Source organism: Oncorhynchus mykiss, chromosome 5 (assembly GCF_057628025.1).
Source record: "Oncorhynchus mykiss isolate SJ-2025 chromosome 5, ASM5762802v1, whole genome shotgun sequence".
NCBI classification, from domain to species: Eukaryota; Metazoa; Chordata; class Actinopteri; order Salmoniformes; family Salmonidae; genus Oncorhynchus; species Oncorhynchus mykiss.
The window spans coordinates 62,042,875-62,064,913 of record NC_143026.1 but is presented as its reverse complement, the minus strand read 5'-3'; the positions used below and the strand labels follow the sequence as shown (position 1 = coordinate 62,064,913).

At 40.8% G+C, this 22,039-nt stretch overlaps 1 protein-coding gene and 1 long non-coding RNA gene across 3 annotated transcripts; one reads left to right on the top strand and one right to left on the bottom strand.

Annotated features, from left to right (window-relative positions):
* Positions 1-1,125: 1,125 nt before the first annotated feature.
* On the bottom strand, positions 1,126-22,017 carry LOC110524221 (ran-binding protein 3). 2 transcript variants are annotated; one of them, XM_021603674.3, is made up of 17 exons: positions 21,931-22,017; positions 16,206-16,261; positions 16,012-16,048; positions 15,809-15,895; positions 15,643-15,717; positions 15,391-15,456; positions 15,100-15,195; positions 14,788-14,897; positions 14,487-14,588; positions 13,917-14,002; positions 13,714-13,789; positions 13,477-13,573; positions 13,189-13,313; positions 12,857-12,977; positions 12,586-12,728; positions 10,790-10,976; positions 1,126-3,150 (listed from the first exon to the last, which is right to left on the bottom strand). In XM_021603674.3, the coding sequence occupies exons 1-17, from the start codon at positions 21,950-21,952 to the stop codon at positions 3,110-3,112; spliced, it is 1,527 nt and encodes a 508-aa protein (XP_021459349.2). In that variant the 5' UTR covers positions 21,953-22,017; the 3' UTR covers positions 1,126-3,109. The 2 variants fall into 2 exon arrangements, with proteins under 2 accessions (XP_021459349.2, XP_090091585.1); XM_090235459.1 differs by lacking the exon at positions 14,487-14,588 and having other exon boundaries at positions 21,931-22,015.
* On the top strand, positions 4,439-5,058 carry LOC149983538 (uncharacterized). Its single transcript, XR_016496201.1, has 2 exons — positions 4,439-4,557; positions 5,006-5,058. It is a non-coding gene; the product is annotated as an uncharacterized LOC149983538 (long non-coding RNA).
* Positions 22,018-22,039: the final 22 nt, after the last annotated feature.

Genomic DNA, 22,039 nt, shown 5'->3' with positions numbered 1-22,039 from the left:
TTCGAGGAGAAATCAAAGAAAAGTCCAAAAGGCTAAAATGTGTCAATGACATTTGACGGCACTATACTAAGGTTATTAGAATGATGCCTTCCATCGAGTTACTGCATTCGAGATTCATTAAAAATATACTGCAGATAGTGGATGCTCTGACAGCCGTACAAGATATCAGAGAGGAGATTGAAAGTGGTCTTTATGTGGAGGGATTCTGTGATACACATATCAACAGAGCTGAATGGTACAGTACTGCTGTGTTGCCTGAATGGAGAATTGCTATGACGATGCTATGACCTTTTTAGCCTATCTATTGCTATGATATGACTGCATCTTCGCCCTTGTTCCACACATACTGGGCGATCGATATCAAAATGACTGGTAACGACGTGGGCATTGTTGAAAAGAGACATGTAGCTATTCTTATGTTCCTCAATGACAAGCATCTTTCTCCCGATAGGTATGGTATATCTTTACATGTCTCTATTGCAGTTGCAGATCATTGGAAAGAGGGGAGATAGCTGGTTAGAAAGCCTATCCCATAAGTGGGAAAAAAATACAGCCTTTTCTGTTCATTTCATTAGCCTATTATGGACCACTCCTGATCGCTTACGCATCTCTGGCACACCTACTCTGACCACATCTCCGTTGTATTGGACTAATCAAAATAAGCAGCAATGCCACTACTGTGAACTGTCAGCAAATGTATTGAAATGAATGACATGTTTAGAAGCCAATGCAGATGACATTATTATGAAAACAGATTCCAGTCACAGATAGAGTATGGGACAGGTGCTCTTGTACGATAGCGTCAAGGGCTCGTCATGTCAACTAAAGTTTCAGAACATCTTCACCACTTGCCTTCCATTCAAAGATGTTCTGTTTTGATATAATTCTAACGGAATATCAACATTGACTTGTATAGTGATAGGAACGGTAACAAAATAGGTGTAGTTCCATAACCTGGTTCTAACTTAAAACAGAAAACAGGTAGACATTTTGAGGGACAATAGCAAACATGACAAACAATACAGCAACAAAAATAACATGAACAAAAGTGTTTCTGTCTTACAGTCACTCCCCAGCAAATAACCATCAACCACCCCAATGTAAACAACATTCAACACTTCATCATTGACCACCTTTTGCCATTTTATTAATGGACAGTCCAAGTTCATTTGCATTTACGAACATTTAAAAATTCATATTGATGGGAGAAATATAACAGAGAAGGAAAAGTGCTGAAGAACGTCGGCCCCTGGCTCTTTATTCAGACCCAAGGTGCCATACATTCATGTCTGAGCCCCATGTCCGGAGGAATAGTCCTATGTTTGTTGCTACATAAGCAGAATGTGAAGAATGGAGAGAACACAAACGTACAGAGCACACTACATGGTGAGGTTTCTACAGACAACGGTGAAGAAGAGTGCAAAATAAGGAGGGGCATCCTTTTTTATTTTTTTTTACACTTAAAGGCTGCTCAATAATATACATTACGGGATATATACATTTTAACCACAAACATTTCTACTTGCCTGTTTTTTTTTTTTTTTTTTTTTTCAGTTTTCAAAGTGTGCTTTTTTTGTGTTAAAAATACATATTTTCACATGAAAGGCTTGTAGTACATGAAAAAGGATGACACTATAATACAACAGTTTAGAGATATGACTAATTCCACTGATATGAAGAAGAAAGGCTTAAAACAAGAGGAGCCACACTTCACTGAACGAAATATAACTGCAGTCATCTATTCTCATAGGGGATCCGTTTTAAATACACCAAACCAAAGCCACCGATTAACAGTGGAATAAAGAGGGCTCAGCACCCAGACGATTGGTGAGAAACAATGTACTTGTAGTCTTCCAATCATGTGCGTGTAGAACCACCTGTTCCAATGCCTATAGCTCTTTGAATTAAAATGGCAGCATTAGTTGTTCTGAGAGTATATGTGCATTTTGTAGGGTTTTGAGGTCAAACCCATTTAGGATAGATGCAAATAACGACATGTTCGGAAAATCCAACTGCCAACACCCAAACCTAGAAGTTATTATTATTATTGACCTTTCTCATGGTGTGAAAAAACATAGGAAAAATATGTTCACAATGATCGAGGTTGTTATAAACAATGTCTGTGTAACTTATTTAAAGCAAACTAAATAAACAATTGTAAACAACTAATAAAATTGGTTTATTCAATATATATTTGGGAAGATGATATCTTTTCAGATCCATCTAAAAATGCTTTATCTTTTTGAAACAAACACATCTACCATCTATATTTAGGGACAATTTTGGGGTCATGGAAAAAAACCTGCTGTAAAACTATCAAATCCAACTAGCTTATTTGCAAAATGAGTTCATTTTCAAATGAACTTCAAAATCAAAGTTGATATATCAACTATCAATAATAATAATCATCATAATAATGAACACAGGTCAACTCCATTATTAAATGGAATTCTTTATTAAATAATTTACGTCAAAGCAGGTGTTTGCACAAGGGCTTCGATTTCAAATGATTTGTGGTCAAAAATAATTTATAATGTTGACTACAGACTAAAAAACTAAGTGGCCAAAGGCGGTATCGACGGACTTAAAATACAAAATAAAACTTGGAGAGTTCAGACACAACTCTGAAAGAAGACTTTATAAACTATTATTTGCTAGGCAACTAGATCTTTACCTCTCTGAACAAAATACAAGCCCCACTGGATTTGAAGTGCCTGAGGTCTGTTTTCTTGCAAGGTGGATAAAGAGGTCCCACTTTTAACGGCAAGCTCTTTAGAATGTACTTACATCGGCGAGAGAAGAAAACCGCTTTCTCATTCCGTCTTGCAACGTCTCACTCATCAATATGATGAGCGACAATTCACAAACTCCAAAAAATATATATTTTTCAGTTCTATAGGTTAAAAAAACTAAAATAAAAAAACAAACAAAAAGACCATCCATCCCGGATATACTGCAAATGCAGAGAGACTGAACTGCACAGAGTTAAGTTAGTAGCACCTGCATAGGATCCTTCCTGGTACTCCACTGTGACCTCTGACCATTGGGGAAATGCTGGACTGAGGTGCCTGTAGGGGTCCTGACTGCAGCGTGTGGAGGGGGGCAGGCGCTATGAGGACCCACTCCCGCTGGCCTGGACCTCTGGACCCTCTGGGGAGAGGAGAGACAGGCCTGGTGAGTGATTGCCATTGGACTGTTGTTTTAAATTACATTCTTGGACTTTTTGAATGGGCCAGATGTAGCTTGAATAAAATAAGACAAAATACAAGACAATTGACAACATCCAATGAAAAAGTACAAAAGTAAAAAGTCCCATTCAAAGATGCCCAGATAACTTCCTTGGACCCCCAGAGAACTATGTCAAAGCAACAAGTCAAAATGGCTGATTACAAGAGAGGGGCTTTGGGATTGTTTACTTTAGAAAGTGCCAATTCGATGTGTCTGAAGTAAAATTCTGTATACAACTGATGGAACTTCCGGTACCAAGTTTAAAAAAAAATGTTTATCAATGATTCTGTATCTCTCCCTTTGAAAGGCTTGCTAAGGCAAGTGCCTTAGGAGAGCAGTTAAAGATTCCCGGATCCAGCTGTTAACCTCTCTGCGCACCGAACCCGGTAGCAGGATGAAATTCGACAATATACGGTGATCGCTACATAAAGTCATATTAAACATTCATGAAAATATAAGTGTCTCACATGTTTCGAAAGCCTAGAATCTTGCTAATCCAACTGCGTTGCCAGATTAAAAAAATTATTTATAAAAAACAACCATTTCAACCAGCACAGGCGTAACAAAATCACAAACTGCAATAAAATAAATTGTTTACCTAGGGCGATCTTCCTCTGTTTGTAATCCCAATGCTCATTGTTACACAATGAATGTTTTTTTGTTTGATAAAATCCATTTTTATAGCCTAACACGAAACATTTTGTAAACCGCTTGTGTCATGAATTCCATCTCATTCCATTTGACGTCACATTTGAGGTAAATACACACACAAAACGTGACTTTTCCAGTCATGTTTGGTTTCATTGCAATCAACTGGTTTGTTTGTAACACAACCATACCTGATGGGTCATTTCGCGGGACGTATTGACTGAAAGAAACCGATTTGAAGACAACAAGTAATGACATCATGGTGCACCAATGATTTGCCCGCTGTTTCGTTGATTGACTGTATTTTAACCCAATGACCACTTATCGCCTTGAAGTCTAGCTGGGTAGATAGCCAATGAGCTGAGGTAAATGGCAATATGTAATGTTTATGTGTTGGAAGACCAACCCATGTAGTAAACTCCGGCGTAAAGAGGTTAATTCGCTATTGGCGATTCATACCGGAAGGAGCAACGCATGTTACGCACAGCATTGTTTTGGTAAAGCGCATATTCAGTTGTTTATATATCAATCAGTATGCCGACTAAGTCAGGGAAAGTTAAATCTAAGTCTAGATATACAGATGTACACACAATTTTAGAAGAAATTGATCGAGGACGATTCATGTAGCGATTCCCAAATGGAGGAATATTTTTTGAACGGAGAGGACATCGTTTTGGACTGGTAAGTTCTTCTCATGTTAATGCCGTTGTTTGAAATTAATAACATAAAATATTATTTGTGAAATGAAATAGCCTATTTGAGGCTGTTGAGGGGAGGGCAGGCCCACAACAATGGCCAAAGTGAAATGGAGACAGTAGATAAAGCTGGTCTGTCATAATATAAATGAGACCGTAGATCTAGCTGAAATGTCATAATATAAATGAGACAGTAGATCTAGCAGGTCTATAATAATATATTCAACCTTATGTTCCCTGTACTCATATATATATATATATATATATATATATATATATATATATATATATATATATATATATATATATATATATATATATATATATATATATATATATACATCCATTTGGATATATATATATATCCATTTATTATACCTGTTGATACAGGGCTCATGTGTGAAACTATTCTAACTGAACATTTTCTTTCACAGTGACACTGACTCCGAATGGGAGCCCCCAGTGCCAAGGTGTCCATCCCCCACTGAAGCTGGTTCATCCAGCTCCTGCCACAAGTGGTGTTCATCTGCCCAAATTTATTTCTGCAGGCATGGATGTGCTATGGCACCTGGCATCAGCAGCATAATATTGTGTAGAGGACTGAGGGTCTTCCAAATATTGAAAGTGTTATTTTGTAAATGTGTATATATATATTTTTTTCAGGTTTTTTCTCAATTTTTTGGGGGTGTGTGTTAGAATACCATTTTGGTATTTTGTATATAGTTATTCCATTCAAAATGTATAACTTCACCAATTTGGCCACTTGGGTACATTTGGGCTACTTGTGTGGGACACCTGGGTGACTTCATGATAAATGTCATGTAGCACACTAATTTTGGAAGTTATCATTCTGAAACTTTGCACAAGTACTGTTGCCCTCATGTTTTTCACTGAAATTGTCCCCATCATCCGATCGGAATATTTGTTTTATCTTGTTCATTTTAAAGATGATACAACAAGAAAAATAAAAAACATATGTTTTTTCATTGTATTATCTAAACGTGATCTAGTGTTTAATATTCTCCTACATTCAATTAACATTTACACAAACTTCAGAGTGTTTTCTTTCAAATGGTACCAAGAATATGCATATCCTTGGTTCTGTGTTAGATTTGGGTATGTCTTCAGGCGGAAATTGAAAAAAGTAGGGGGGTAGCTCTGAGAGGTTACTAAGAGAGCTCCCAAATTAAGTAAGGCCTGGCCATTTTGTTTTTAACCTACGATTTTACCACACACACCTGTTAATGAACATTTGTTAGTAGTTAATAATCTGTTTGATTTATTGTATGGGGTATTTTGGTTTGATTTTAGGATGCTGTACACAAAAGTTTATATTGTCAGAGTTTGGGTACACACGTAAATTCTCTTGATTAGAAGAAATGTAAATCTGATACACAAAATGTTTGAAATATTGGAAACATCTTTAAATAATGTCTGAGGTACAGGAAAACAAACACTCACTTAATGGGGTGGAATGACCTCTGTTCTGACTTCCTGGTGAGGCCTGATCACCCTCACTAGAAAGACTGGAGACATTGGTTGAGATTTAAATGGGCTATGTAAACACTAATAATTAGAAGAAGTTTATAATTTATCAATAGTCTCATGTGTGATTCAGACCATGAGAAGGACAGAGAGATAGCGCTGCCCCTGAATGAGGGACACCTGTCTCTAATCTATTTTTCCATTACCTTATGGGATACAATTATTTCCTTATGGAGTTATCAAGAGTTTCAATTCTAATAGGATTTGTTATTCTAATTTGTTTATTTTTGATTTAACAGGCAGTGTTGTTTTTTTGGACGCATGAATCACGATGTGACTCATGTATCCAAAAGAGGGAATTACCAGTCCAATAGGGCCCTTAAGTAAATATAGAAATTGATGTATTGATGCCTTCACATTCGTGACTGTAATATGAAAAAAATGAGATTTTGGTAATGGTTGACAGTTACTCCAAATTGATAAATTTTCCCCCAAATCAAGTGATGTGTATTGCTGTTGTTTTATTTTCTTTCTTTTTTTTTGTCTTGCTTCAATAAAAAAATCTCTCCAGATTGGGTCTGCTGGATGGTCGGGATTTCTCCCTAGGGATTAGCCCTCAACCCCCTGACCTGTAACTCTGCATTGAGATTGCCAAGATGATATGGGTGAATAAACCAATTTGGATTTTTTTTTAAATGGTTTCAGCTGTGCGTTGTTATTCTCTGACATTTGATTTAGAAATCTGTATTAAGAATCAAGTAGTAGTAATAATTTGTCATACAGTTAATAATTTGTCTGGATTTCCTGAATCAGAAATGCCCTAAACTAAACTGTTGTTCTGGTCTGTCCTCTCGGGGTTATGGCGAAGGTGACCACAGATGGTGTCTAGATACATGGAAGGGATAATTTGACCAAGAACAGAGTGAACCTTGATTTGGAAACCCAGAGTGAACCTTGATTTGGAAAGGCTTCTAGAGACAGAGCTATGCCCCTAAATTGTGAGGGGAACCACTAGATTGTAGCTTGTGCTAACTTTTCCCCAATCTCATTCTTATCAAGGTTGATGTGACACTATTATAACATGTGTTCTCTCGCTTCCCTGTGAAAGTCAATTTGCATGTGCCCTAGATTTGGGAGATATCTAAGAGACATAGAGATTGGCATTGCTAAAATAATTGTGTAATTGGGCTCTGCAAAAAAAGAGGCTATTGACTATCTTTTGTTTTGTTAACATGCTGTAAGGCGATCTGTGCCTCTCTGCCTGGTAAGATTTCAGCAGCTATCATGTTTTATGCTCCTCCAGAGGATGGTGAAACTAATGAACTGACAACTCTGGAAGAGCTCCCATTCCCCCTGTAGATGAGTAATGTTTGAAGGTTGATTTCGTTTAAGTTGAGGGTAAGGTCATCTAAATCCTTAACCTGTTTCCATTATGTAAACACTGAGCTGATGAGCCAGGACCAACCTCTGAAGGGTTTAGCAGATTGGTTAAACAGGGTTTTATATTTTGATTAAGTTGATGTCCCAGGGACAGTTTGAAAAACATGGGTCAATCCAACCCAATTTTGGTAAGAGATATGGAAATAATGATTAACATTGAAAGATTTATTCACCTCTGAATCTACAGATCCCTTGTGTATGTGTGTGTATTTTTGATACTCACTTCAGTTGATTATAACCTTTTGATAGTAGATTTGAGCTTGATGAATTCTGTCAAAATGTAACATGTTTCATGTTAAACTGTAGTTAGTTTGTATCCTGTTTAGTGAATGATTACTGTGAGTATTAATGGAGTTTAGGCCATGAAACTGTGTGTATGCTAATTTAGAAACGTTGACCTAATCAGACAAGAGGAAATTGCCGAGGATCAGGCCCAGAACAGAAGATGGACGGGGTGTGATTCTGACATTAGCTAAACAGAGAGAGGACCATGGACATTCCACAGGGGAGCCAGAGGTAAACTCATTGAGGTCATAAAATGTATTGCTGGGGAGGTGACACCTACAAGAAGGGGGAAAGAGTATAAAATGTGTTGTGAACTTTCTAAATGCATGCACTCAGCTGACTGCATCTTTGGTATTAAACACTTGAAACTTCTCGAGCTTTGTCTCAATTCCTTATTGCAAAGAAGTTGCAATAGCATTTTTCTTTTTAACAAGCTTTATTAGGATTTATTATAATTATGTATTTAATAGATGATGATAATGATAATAATGATTTATTATGATGTAATTTCATAGAACCCCCTTTTGATAGAAGCTTAAATCTAATGCTTATTATCACACAAGTGATAAGAGGATGGAAAGTGTATGTTTGTGCTTTTCTATTTATCAATTTCTAAATTCCGCTATACCCTGTGACGAACCATCAAACAGGAAAAGCGTCAATACAGGACTAAGATTGAATCCTACTACCCCGGCTCCGACGCTCGCCGGATGTAGCAGGGTTTGAAAACTATTACAGACGACAAAATGAAGCACAGCTGCGAGCTGTCCAGTGACACGAGCCTACCAGACGAGCTCAATTACTTCTATGCGCGCTTCAAGGCAAGCAACACTGAAGCATGCGTGAGAGCACCAGCTGTTCCGGATTACTGCGTGATAATGCTCTCCATAGCCGATGTGAGTAAGACCTTTAAACAGGTCACCATTCACAACGCTACAGCGCCAGACGGATTACCAGGACATGCACTCCGAGCATGCGTTGACCAACTGGCAAGTGTCTTCACTGACATCTTCAACCTGTCCCTGTCCGAGTCTGTAATAACAACATGTTTCAAGCAGATCACCATAGACCCTGTGACAAAGAACACTAAGGTAATCTGCCTAAATGGCTACCAACCCGTAGCACTCACGTCTGTAGCCATGAAGTGCTTTGAAAGGCTGGTCATGGGTCACATCAACACCATTATCCCAGAAACCATAGACCCACTTAAATTTGCATACCGCCTCAAGAGATCCACAGATGATGCAATCTCTATTGCACTCCACGCTGCCCTTTCCCACCTGGACAAAAGGCACTCACTCCTATGTGAGAATGCTAGTTATTGACTACAGCTCAACTTTCAACACCATAGTACCCTCAAAGCTCATCACTAAGCTAAGGACCCTGGGACTAAATATCTCCCTCTGCAACTCGATCCTGGACTTCCTGACGGGCCGCCGCCAGCTGGTAAGGGTAGGTAACAACATCTGCCAAGCTGATCCTCAATACAGGAGCCCCTCAGGGGTGGGTGCTCAGTCCCCTCCTATACTCCCTGCTCACCCATGACTGCAAAGCCAAGCAAGACTCCAACACCATCATTAAGTTTGCCGACGACACAGCAGTGGTAGGCCTGATCGCCGACAATGATGACAGCCTATAGGGAGGTCAGAAACGTGGTAGTGTGGTGCAAGGATAACAACCTCTCCCACAACGTGATCAAGACAAAGGAGATGATCGTGGATTCCAGGAAAAGGAGGACTGAGCACTCCCCCATTCTCATTGATAGGGCTGTAGTGGAGCAGGTTGAGAACTTCAAGTTCCTTAGTGTCCACATCACCAACAAACTATCATGGTCCAAACACACCAAGACAGCCATGAAGAGGGCACGACAACGTCTATTCCCCCTCAGGAGACTGAAAAGATTTGGCATGGGTCCTCAGATCCTCAAAAAGTTCAACAACTACACCATCCTGACTGGATGCATCACCACCTGGTATGACAACTGCTCGGTCTCCGACAGAAAGGCACTACAGAGGGTAGTGTGTGTGGCCCAGTACATCACTGGGGCCAAGCATCCTGCCATCGAGGACCTCTGTACCAGGTGGTATCAGAAAAGGGCCCTAAAATTGTCAAAGACTCCATCCACCCTAGTTATAGACTGCTCTCTGTGCTACCGCACGGCAAGTGGTACCGGAGCGCCAAGTCTTGGTCCAAAGGGGTTCTTAACAGCTTCTACCCCGAAGCCATAAGACTCCTGAACAGCTAATCAAAATGGTTACCCAGACTATTTGCATTGACCTCCCCCCTCACCCCCCATTTTCCACTGCTGCTATGCTGTGTTTATTATCTATGCATAGTCACTTTACCTACATGTTACCTCAATTAACTCGGCTAACCTGTGCCCCCGCACATAGACTCTGTCCCAGTAGCCCCTGTACATGCCTCGTTACAGTTATTTTATTGTTGCTCTTTAATCATTTGTTATTTTTCTATTTTCTTGTCTTTTTTTTTACTTCAGTTTATTTTAATAAATACTTAACTTATTTTTCTTAAAACTGCACTGTTGGTTAAGGGCTTGTAAATAAGCATTTCACTGTAAGGTCTGTTGTATTTGGCGCATGTGACAAATAACATTTGATTTGATTTTGAACATTGTTTAGAGAAAGGGATATCTCAGTTTCAAGGTCTCAGCTTAGAGGGAAGAAGCCTCGTGAGGTATTGGACTGTCAAATGCATGACCCAGTACTGGTCATCACATGACTTAAGCAAACATTAATTATGAATGATGAATAAGCTAAATCATGCAAATATAAGTTTGTAAGGGAACTAACAGGACTTCCCCGTTAGAGCTCCTGACAGGCGTTCAAGTTTGTTGGAACCTCTCCAGCGCGGTGACAAACAATGATTAATTTAAGATTGAATTTGAGTGTCCCTGTGTAAGAATTCTCACGACAGAGGTCTTCAGATCTGTTTGGGGGTGATTAGATCAGTTAGGGTAACAGTTAGAACCCTTTTAGTCTATGGTTTACCTGCGATGTTGGCAGTGGGTGTGAGCGATTCGTCCTCATCACTATCCTCCTCGTTAGACTGGGGGTGAGGGATGTGGCCGTCTGGAATGGGGACCCGGGGCTCTGGCTCCTGGTCTGAGCGGCTCCGCAGTGCCAGGATACGGTGATGCAGCGCTGCGTACAGCTGACCCGTGTCCTTAGAGCTCGCCTGGAACAGACACATAACTAACACATCAGTACTATACAGAATGTCCTGGCAGTGTTAGATATACTCAACTCATCTATTACCATGTAATTATAGTGTAATTACTAGGGATGGACAAAAGATTTTACTATTCAAATAATATGACATTTTGTTCGATATCCGGGAATTCAGAAATTAAAAGAAAAATATTTTTCAATATCTTGGACCTTTCTGAATGACGCAAATGCACATGGCAGAAGTAAACAGCGGATATATGCTTTTACTCCAAAAGTTTGGCTTGCAGCAACAGAGATTAGAAGTCTGATTTTCACCATGATAGAAATGATTCTGTTACAAAAAAGTTCTGGTTAGTGTTTTGCATTGATCTATGTCAGATATTGTGGAAACTCTATTAGGCAAGCGCCTGTAATAGCTATTTGAAGTGAGGAAAATAGCATACCTATGTCAGGGCAGCCTGGAGGAATAAATGCGCAGCAGTAGCTCAAAGTACCGTTCAAAAAACAACATTCAAAGGAATTTCAAATGTCATGGTCTATTGTTGTAGATAAAAATGTCAAATGGATGGGGTTATATCCTTCCTGTTTGGCCCTGTCCGGGGGTGTCCTCGGAGTGGGCCACAGTGTCTCCTGACCCCTCCTGTCTCAGCCTCCAGTATTTATGCTGCAGTAGTTTATGTGTCGGGGGGCTAGGGTCAGTTTGTTATATCTGGAGTACTTCTCCTGTCCTATTCGGTGTCCTGTGTGAATCTAAGTGTGCGTTCTCTAATTCTCTCCTTCTCTCTTTCTCTCTCTCGGAAGACCTGAGCCCTAGGACCATGCCCCAGGACTACCTGACATGATGACTCCTTGCTGTCCCCAGTCCACCTGGCTGTGCTGCTGCTCCAGTTTCAACTGTTCTGCCTTATTATTATTTGACCATGCTGATCATTTATGAACATTTGAACATCTTGGCCATGTTCTGTTATAATCTCCACCCGGCACAGCCAGAAGAGGACTGGCCATCCCACATATGCTCTCTCTAATTCTCTCTTTCTTTCTCTCTCTCGGAGGACCTGAGCCCTAGGACCATGCCCCAGGAATACCTGACATGATGACTCCTTGCTGTCCCCAGTCCACCTGACTGTGCTGCTGCTCCAGTTTCAACTATTCTGCCTTATTATTATTGGACCATGCTGGTCATTTATGAACATTTGAACATCTTGGCCATGTTCTGTTATAATCTCCACCCGGCACAGCCAGAAGAGGACTGGCCACCCCACATAGCCTGGTTCCTCTCTAGGTTTCTTCCTAGGTTTTGGCCTTTCTAGGGAGTTTTTCCTAGCCACCGTGCTTCTACACCTGCATTGCTTGCTGTTTGGGGTTTTAGGCTGGGTTTCTGTACAGCACTTTGAGATATCAGCTGATGTACGAAGGGCTATATAAATAAATTTGATTTGATACATTTATTTAGACAAAAGCCTTTTCATTGTTAAAATAGGTCTAGAATTTTTTTCTCCTAAGAGGAACACTCAAGTAAATCGCACACTAACGTCCGTTCGCATATTGGGATATTCCAATAACCGTGCGCATCCTTAGTAATTACAATGTAATAAGTAATGTCATCTTACTCGTACCGATATGAGGAAGACCTTGACCCCCTGGTCCTCAGTGTCCATGGCTGTGATGCGGACGCTCTTCTCGCTGGCTTTGTCTGTCTGCATTTGGGGCCACAGCTTGGTGTTGAGGATCAGACGCAAACTGCCCTGGGTCCTCATCACTACAGGGCCAGAACAGCACAAACTCAGGTCATACACAATGCATATAATAACCAATGTAATACATTCAAACGGGAGTTGCGTTTGGACATGATTTGATTCATGTGTTATGCCACTGCAATGACTGTACCTAGCCTGGACTGTAACGATCCCTCCTCTGTGGAGGCCATATCATTAAGCCTTAGTAGTCCTCTGCCTCTCTCCACCCAAGACTGGGAAGCTTTGTCAAACACAAACAACTTGCATTGGACCTGAGAAAAAAGAAAAAAAAACATTCCATTGTCAGATGAGTGATCATGGACGATTTCAGCCTATTTCCAACCCTGTCTAAGGTGACATGTAAACACAAAACTACTGTGGGTAACCTTAGATCAACAATTGCTAAATGTCCTGGTGAAGTAAATTGAATGTTACTATAAATACACTAACATTGAACAACAAACAACTGGAGCTTGTGCATACCTGTAGTACATTACTCTCCGACTCCTCTCCAGTTCTGACCTCTACCTTCTCTAACAAGCACTTCTTGGCTGTGGCTTTGGTGTAGGCCGCTGCCGACTCCTCCAAAGACTCTGTCACATTGGTATCTGCAAAGAGAACAACAAACCCATTTGAAAATGAACAGCAAAACGAGGACACTTTGGACACCTGAAAATAAGCCTCTCTTTTCTTGGATTGCCATTATTATATGGGCTTAGTAACATGAATTACAGATGTTTTAATATGCAGTATGTTTTTTTCTCTGCCCACCTTTGTCGGGGCTGCTGACCAGTGAGGGTGGCTCACATGGCGGGGTGGCAGGGGGATCTCTGCTGCTCTCTGCTGCCTGCTCACATTTCAGCGGACTCTGCAAAACAAGAATGTAATACAACATGCTTTAACACAAATTTGTGGATCCTGTCTTTAGTTGTCAGGGGAACAAATGATAGAAAAACAACAAGAGATAACAGATGAGTAGATAAGCCTCACAAAAAAAACACATCTCACCAGGACACGATCCGACATGTTCTGTCCAAACACAAACTTAGCCCCGTCGTCAGTGTTGTTCTCAGCCTTCTGTAAGCTGGGTGGAAAACATACAGCGGATAGGATGTAATATTAATAAGATTACAACATTGTGATAAAGTATTAACCTAATAAAAGTGATAACTGATCATATCCATTGGAGCCAGAATCCATGAGAGACTAACCCAGGAGTGCTTCTGTACTGTAGGAAATAATTGGTTTCCCCTGATTCTGCTGACAGAGAGACTTTCTTTTCACTGCTTCCCTCAACCTAGACGAATGGGGGGGGGGAAAAAAAGGTAAAGATCAGACAAATAATAACAAAAAGAACATAAAACTCACGTAATAAAGCATGCAAGGCCACAAGAGACTGCTATATTTAAGCAATAAGGCCAGAGGAAGTGTGGTTTACGACCAATATACCACGGCTAAGGGCTGTTCTTATGTGCGACGCAACGTGGAGTGCCTGAATACAGCCCTTATATTGACCATATGCCACAAACCCCCAAGGTGCCTTATTGCTATTATAAACTGTTTACCAACGTAATTAGAGCAGTATACATGTTTTGTCATACCCATGGTATAAGGTCTGATATACCACGGCTGTCAGCAAAATCAGCATTCAGGGCCAGAACTACTCAGTTTATAATTTGATTTACCCACACCTCAAAGGGGTGTTATGTATGAGGCAAAGCCCAGAGCATCTTTCAAATGTATTCCATATGACATGCACTTTGGTTAACTATTCAAGTCACCTTGGCTCTGTCTCTGACATTCTGACCAAATACAAATGTGGATTCCACAGGAGGATCTGTTCTCTCTATATTCCTGCTCTCACCGCTCTCGCTTTTCTTCTCCTTGAAAGATGAGAGCAGCGAGACACATTCATGGAAATTCCATGCTGAATGTCCAAGAATAAAACCTTCCTTGTGTCCTGTTGTGTTCTTTGTTGTTGTTAGAAGCTTGATAACTATATAGGTTATTATAGGCCACTGTGGAGCCCTTCCAATCAGGAAACATGTAGCTAGCGTGGCACCCTTTGACCTCTCCGCTTACCTGTGACTTGGCCATATTGTCTGTGGAGCCATCACAGTTCTCTGTGTTGTTCTGGGTGACTGGCAGACCCTCGGACAATCTGTTCACTCCATTCGTACCACTGTTCAAACCTATGAGGACCACAAGAGGAGAGTCGGGGAAATTCCAGAAATGGCTAGATTTCTCTCCCCTTCAACAGATGTTTTGTCCAAGCACATTGAGATGAAAGAAAGCTGGAGGAGAATGGCCATCGCAGAACAGAACGAAGTAGCAGAGCTGTTTGTCTGAGAGTATCTGAAGACTTTGAGGTTAAGCTTTCCTCAGTGTACTTACCGGTCAGGGTTAGTGATTTGCTAGGCGGAGGGGCCTGCAGTACTGCGGGTCGTAGTACGCTGCGCTGCTGCTCCTTGGGCTTCTGGCTCGGGACACCTGCAACACATTATACTTGGCCTAAATATAAGGCTCTGGACAGACCAGTGCCAGACGAACAAGGGCCATCTTCCAACTTATTGTGATGTTTTGTACATTGCTTTTGTGACTGAGCCTGTGTGCTGAAACCCCCGAAACACATTTCACTCAATGGACAATAAAGCCTCTCTGAAATTGACAGGAGAGAACAGCCACCTGTACGAGGAGCCTGTCCATGGATCAGGGTGGGAGGCTTCAAGCGAAACCCAACAGTCTTCTCCTCTGTTGACACCAGAGAAAGACAGAGAAAGAGAGGGAATATGAGATGTAAGTTAGGCCAGAACATTGATTAAGGAGAAAAAGAAAACCATTCTTGTCATGATTCTTCAGCGGTCATTCTCCTTATATCATGCAAATAGCAAGTTAATTGAAAAGGAGATCTTAAGACAGAACTATTCATGAACTCACCAGGTTCTGAATCTGAATTATTTCCTGACGGGGACTGACAGAAACTGGATGGCATGAACACATTGTTCTTAGAAACTGCAAGAGACAATGAGAAATAACATGAGTACAGACCCTTTCTCGACACACTAACAAAATACTATTTTAATTCAACAAAACGTACAATTACCTGAATGTGCGGGTGGGAACTGTGTTAGTGATGATGTTCTTTCTCTCTTGGCCGGGGGACAGTAACTACTCTCATCTTTATCAGAGTCTGGAGGAGATAGAATCAGCAAAGATTAGCAAAGTAACTACAATACAGTAATATAAGACAGACGTGTCAATTTTCCAAAGAACCATAACCTGCTAGATTATCTTCCTCATCCTTACCTTCTCCATCCTCAGCACTGGACCCTTCTGCTGATCTCTGTTATGGGTATGACAGAAATAGAGAGAGGGGAGGAAGAAACAGTCAGACACAGGAAACGGAGTGAATTATCCAGCCAATGTGAAGTCAAGTCTGACACACAGTGTGCAGTCACACTGTTTCCATTTTCAGCAGAGGTGTGACAAGAGTGTCTCACCTTCTGTGCTTTATCTTCCTGGAACACAAACACAGGTGGGGCTATGGCAGGCTTCTCTGTAAGAGAAATCAGATGTCACTGTTGAAGATATAATTTCACACATCTTTGGGCAAAAGCTTAAAGGGAAAATCCACTCAAAATCTAGTCGAAGGAAAAAAATGAAAGGAAGTATACAGTACTAGTCAAAAGTTTGGACATACCTACTCATTCAAGGGTTTGTTATTTTTTTAAACTATTTTCTACATTGTAGAATAGTGAAGACATAAAACAATGAAATAACACATGGAATCATGTAGTAACCAAAAGTGTTAAACAAATCTAAATATATTTTATATTTGAGATTCTTCAAAGTAGCCACCCTTTGCCTTGATAAAAGCTTTGCACACGCTTGGCATTCTCTCAACCAGCTTCACCTGGAATGCTTTTCCAACCGTCTTGAAGGAGTTCCCACATATGCTGAGCACTTGTTGGCTTCTTTTCCTTCACGCTGCGGTCCAACTCATACCAAACCATCTCAATTGGGTTGAGGTCGGGTGATTGTGGAGGCCAGGTAATCTGATGCAGCACTCCATCACTCTCCTTCTTGGTAAAATAGCCCTTACACAGCCTGGAGGTGTGGTTGGTCCTTCTGTTGAAAAACAAATGAGAGTCCCACTAAGCACAAACCAGACGAGATGGCGTATCGTTGCAGAATGCTGTGGTAGCCATGCTGGTCACCTACTCTGTGTCTCACAAAGACATGGCAGTTGGAACCAAGAATCTCAAATTTGGACAGATTTCCACCGGTCTAATGTCCATTGCTCGTATTTCTTGGCACAAGCAGGTTTCTTCTTCTTATTGGCATCCTTTAGTAGTGGTTTCTTTGTAGCAATTCGACCGTGAAGGCCTGATTCATGCAGTATCGTCTAAACAGTTGATGTTGAGTTGTGTCTGTTACTTGCTCTCTGTGAATTATTTATTTGGGCTGCAATCTGAGGCTGGTAACTCTAATGAACTTATCCTCTGCAGCAGAGGTAACTCTGTCTTCCATTCCTGTTGCGGTCCTCATGAGAGCCAGTTTCATCATAACACTTGATGGTTTTTGACATTTTCCGGATTGACTGACCTTCATGTCTTAAAGTAAGGGACTGTTGTTTCTCTTCACTTATTTGAGCTGTTCTTGCCATAATATGGACTTGGTCTTTTACCAAATAGGGCTATACTCTGTATACCACCCTACCTTGTCACAATACAACTGGATTGGCTCAAACGCATTAAGGAAAGACATTCCACAAATTAACTTTTAACAAGGCACAACTGTTAATTGAAATTCATTCCAGGTGACTACCTCATGAAGCTGGTTAAGAGAAGGCCAAGAGTGTGCAAAGCTGTCATCAAGGCAAAGTTCAGCTACTTTTTAGAATCTTAAATATATTTAGATTTGTTTAACACTTTTTTGGTTACTACATGATTCCATATGTGTTATTTCATAGTAAAAATAAAGAAAAACCCTTGCATGAGTAGGTGTCCAAACTTTTGACTGGTATTGTATATGGAGACTGTTTAGTGCCAAAAATACATAAAAAAATATATATAATCATCTCTCGCAAACATCTGTTCCATTTAGTGAATCTGTTATTCAATGTTTTTGTATGGGCTAACAGCAGTAACACCAAATAACTTTTTTCATCAAATATTTTATTTTGATACTTCAAGAGGTCTTAAAATTCTAAATCAAATAGCTAAATGATCCTTGGTATGACCTTCTTAAAAAACAATTCCATATATCTTAGTAGAACCCCTACCCCAGGCATAAACTGTAACGGATTAACCTTTATGATGACGTCTCTTGACATTGTCCATAAAACCCCTAATTCTATTCATGAGCCTTCTCGGTACTCCTAATTACAAATATTACCAATTAGGCTTGGTCGGTATACCGTATACCGGGGTATTTAGAAAAAGACGCAGAATGGTTTTTCAATACCGTCAAAATGATTTCCTTGGAGGATTTTTTAATCCATTTGAATATTTGTAGCTACTTTTTAAAATACTTCACAGTCAATGTTTGTAATACATTAGGAGATAAACATTACGTTCTTTATTTCAGTCCCCAGTCATGTGGTGTTTGTTTACAAGCACACAATGACGAAAGACCGGAGCCTTGTAAGTCACTCACAGGTGATCTACAATATACATACACAAAAGGTATGTGGACAGTGGACACTCTTCAAATTAGTGGAGTTGGCAACACCCGTTGCTGACAGGTGTGTAAAAATCGAGTACATATCCATGCAATATCCATAAACAATCGCCTTAATGTAGAGCTCAGTGACTTTCAACATGGCACCATCACAGGATGCCAACCATTTATGCCCTGCTATAACTTCCCCAGTCAACTGTAAGTGCTGTTATCACGAAATGAAAACATCTAGGAGCAACAACAGCTCAGCCGCAAAGTGGTAGGCCACACAAGCTCACAGAACGTGACCACCGAGTGTTGAAGCGCATAGCATGTACAGATTGTCTGTCCTTAGTTGCAACTCTCCCTACTCAGTTCAAAACTGCCCCTGAAAGCAACATCAGCGCAAGAACTGTTTATCGGGAGCTTCGGGAAATGGGTTCCCATTGTCGAGCAGCCGCACACAAGCTTAAGATCACCTTGCGCAATGCCGAGCATTGGCTGGAGTGGTGTAAAGCTCGTCGCCATTGGACTCTGGAGCAGTGGAAACATGTTCTCTGGAGTGATGAATCACGCTGACAAAGACCCGCAGGTTAGGCTAAGGCGAAAGAGTAACAGGTTTTGTTGAAATGTGCACTTGCTTCACCTCCCCCAGAACACCACTAACCTCAGGGCTCAGGCATCCCAGTCAGTGTAAATAGAGTCCCCTGTCACTGTCAGTACCCACTCAGCTTTGATAGTACCCCAGCCAGGACCAAGTAAATCTTCTACCCAGGCTATAACTTGAACTCTCTAGTCATGAGACTTCCCTGAATAAGAGGCTCTAGCCACTAACCCCAGTCCAGCTGGAATAGCCTGCTACAGCTGAGGGAGACGTGCTAGTTGTGATAGGGAAGGATGAGTGGAGGACTGCCAGCCCCAGCAGATGGATTTGAAGGATGATATCAACCCTAGAATGACTCACTGCTGCTAAAATTTGCCCTTGACTATTTTTAGGGTAAGCCACGTGGATGGGATCTGATTGCGAGGATGTGTGTATGACTTTATATAATTTGACCGCCTACGGGTGCTTCGCATTTTTAGGGATCTGGGTCAACATGATGAAACTACACTGGGGTTGACCCAATAAATCAGGCAATAAATATATAGCAACAAAACTAAAAGAAGCTATGGTGAAGGTGATATGGCCATGAGAGGAGAAATTTTCAGAAAGAAAGGGCGGCAAAGACATGACCTGTTTTAGAAGGCTGGGCAGGCAAATGTGCTAGCTACTGACACTGAACACTAAAAGCAGATATAAAATATAGCTTTTCAATATATAGACCTAGTAGCTTGAAGGTTTATGTGGTCAGTCATCCCCAGCTGAGGCACAAGGCTTTGTGATGACTTAGCATTGCTCATGTGCCCTCGAGGTGTGAAAGACATTCATAAATGCCAGAGATGGTGGATTCACACTAAAAAGTATTTGACTTCTGCATAAAGTGTTTTACTGATGCCTCCAACCACACCTCTGCTATTCTCTGTGATACAGCAATGAAACTTTCTCCCTTTTTATAAAACCTAAAGGAAAATAAATGGATTTGCCTTGTCACAAAATAAGCTCTATGGCACTTAGACTATCAAATTAAGGAAGTGGATCAAAGACTGCACTTCCTTGATTTAATCTAAATTTGAAACAATGCCGAGTTACACTCGATATAGCCTACACAATAGTCTATACTTGTTTGAAATGCAGTCTATAGCCTTTCTGACTTGGCTAGTTCTTTCAGTCTCTTGATATTGACAGAGGAATGTCTGTTAAGGTAAAGTAAAGGCTACAATGCAACTCAATCTACTTCATGTAGCCTATAGCCTTAGTTCTTTATCATGAGAGAGTAGCTTGCTTATTACATCACCAGAACTCAGGTGGTGGACTAAATAAAAGTCCACAATTTTGCAACCAAGGATCCACCTCGTACCAAAACATTGTCTCATTAAAGGTAGATTGAGTGGTTGTTTCTGGGTCCCTTACCTTCTCAGCATAGATCCCCCTCACCCATCTCCCCTCACCTTTGTCCTCATCCATGCTGTCAATTCTGATCCCTACCTCTGGCTCTAACTATCACAAGCTGAACATCTAATATTATTCCTGCTAACAGAAGGAAAATCAGAAGTGTTTCAGTAATGTGGAACAAATTGTCAAGACCAAAACAACTGACTCCTCGTCATTCATTTGAAATTGGAAACTGGTGGAAATTAATGGTGTGTGATAGGCAGGCACGTCTCCTATGACCTCACGCATCGTAAGTAACAGCGGACGAAATGAGAAAGGAATCCAGGACACAGAAGAGAAGCTAGAGGGGTTTTTACATTGAAATTGAATTGGGGTTCTAGTGTCTTTCAATGGAGCAGCTGCCAAATATACTAACTCTAGACCCCTCTACAGTGACATTCTGGAAAAAAAATGAAAAGGTGTCTACAGGCATTAATCTCATTAGTCTTCTATTCACATAACGTCTAAGCCTCTTACTTTTGGGATAGCTGCACAACTTCAAATGTTCATTAAATCTCACAAATTTGAATGAATCAGCATACACTGAAGAAAATATATCACAGCAATCCATTGTTATTTTTGGAGGTGAAATCAGAAAAAGAAGTCCAGAGTAAAGAGCCAGTTGAAGGCTTGAACTTTCGAGCAGCTGTGCCTTAGCTCTATGTACAGCTCAGTAGATGGCACATTTCCGTGATAGCTACTGTTCAGTATTCAATAAGATATCTTTCTGTATTGGCATCATTCTACGTATATAAAATTGGGTTGATTTGAAACTGTATAAAAGTAATTAATTCAAATGCATCTACTAGCTAAGTACTTTGCAAACCCTGTTAGGCTATCTAGGTTTCTGGTACAGTATAGCTATGCATTGAACTCGCAACATTCTAGGCTGTACCTCAATGGGATAGACACCTGTAACATGGAGCAATGACAAGAACCAGTTGTCTGAAAACAGCACGGCCATGCAAAAAAAAAAGCTAGCCAAGCTGGGTGGGACATATTAACTGTCTTTTAACGATGACTACGTAATTTAGGCGTTGACCATAGACGGCGTACTGTAGATAGCTACATGGGGATAGTGGGAGGTTTAAAAAGGCTATTCGATAAGAGCAAAATTCCACCCGGTATATTTCCCATGTAACCCAGACAGAGCCCTACATGTCTATTGTTTGTGCTTCCATGTGCTTGATTTTTAAAATTGTTACACACATAGATTTACAAAAATGCAGTTCAATCGGAAGGTATAGTTCGCTCGCTACAGATGTGATATTTTCACGTATGACAACTGCCCCTCCCCCGGTTGTGCCACACCGTCGGCCAGCCGCCCCCACTCCTCCCCCACGTAAAATATAGCAAAGGCCGGGACTCTTAACGTATGCCGTTTAGTCAAACCGCTGCCACCACATCGAGTTGCTGGCAAAACGGAGCATTCCCTGCACATCTGCTGACAGTCCCGTCGCTGTCTGAACTACATGCACTCACTGTGGTGATTCATTAGATTTGTTTATCTTTCCCAACGAGCAGTTCCTTACCTTCGTTTGCCAGGTCCGCCATTTTACTTCCTCACTGACACCCACAATACTCCGCGGTAGACATGCGTGTATGGCTGGGCTAACAAAATGTTACCAACACTAGAGGGAG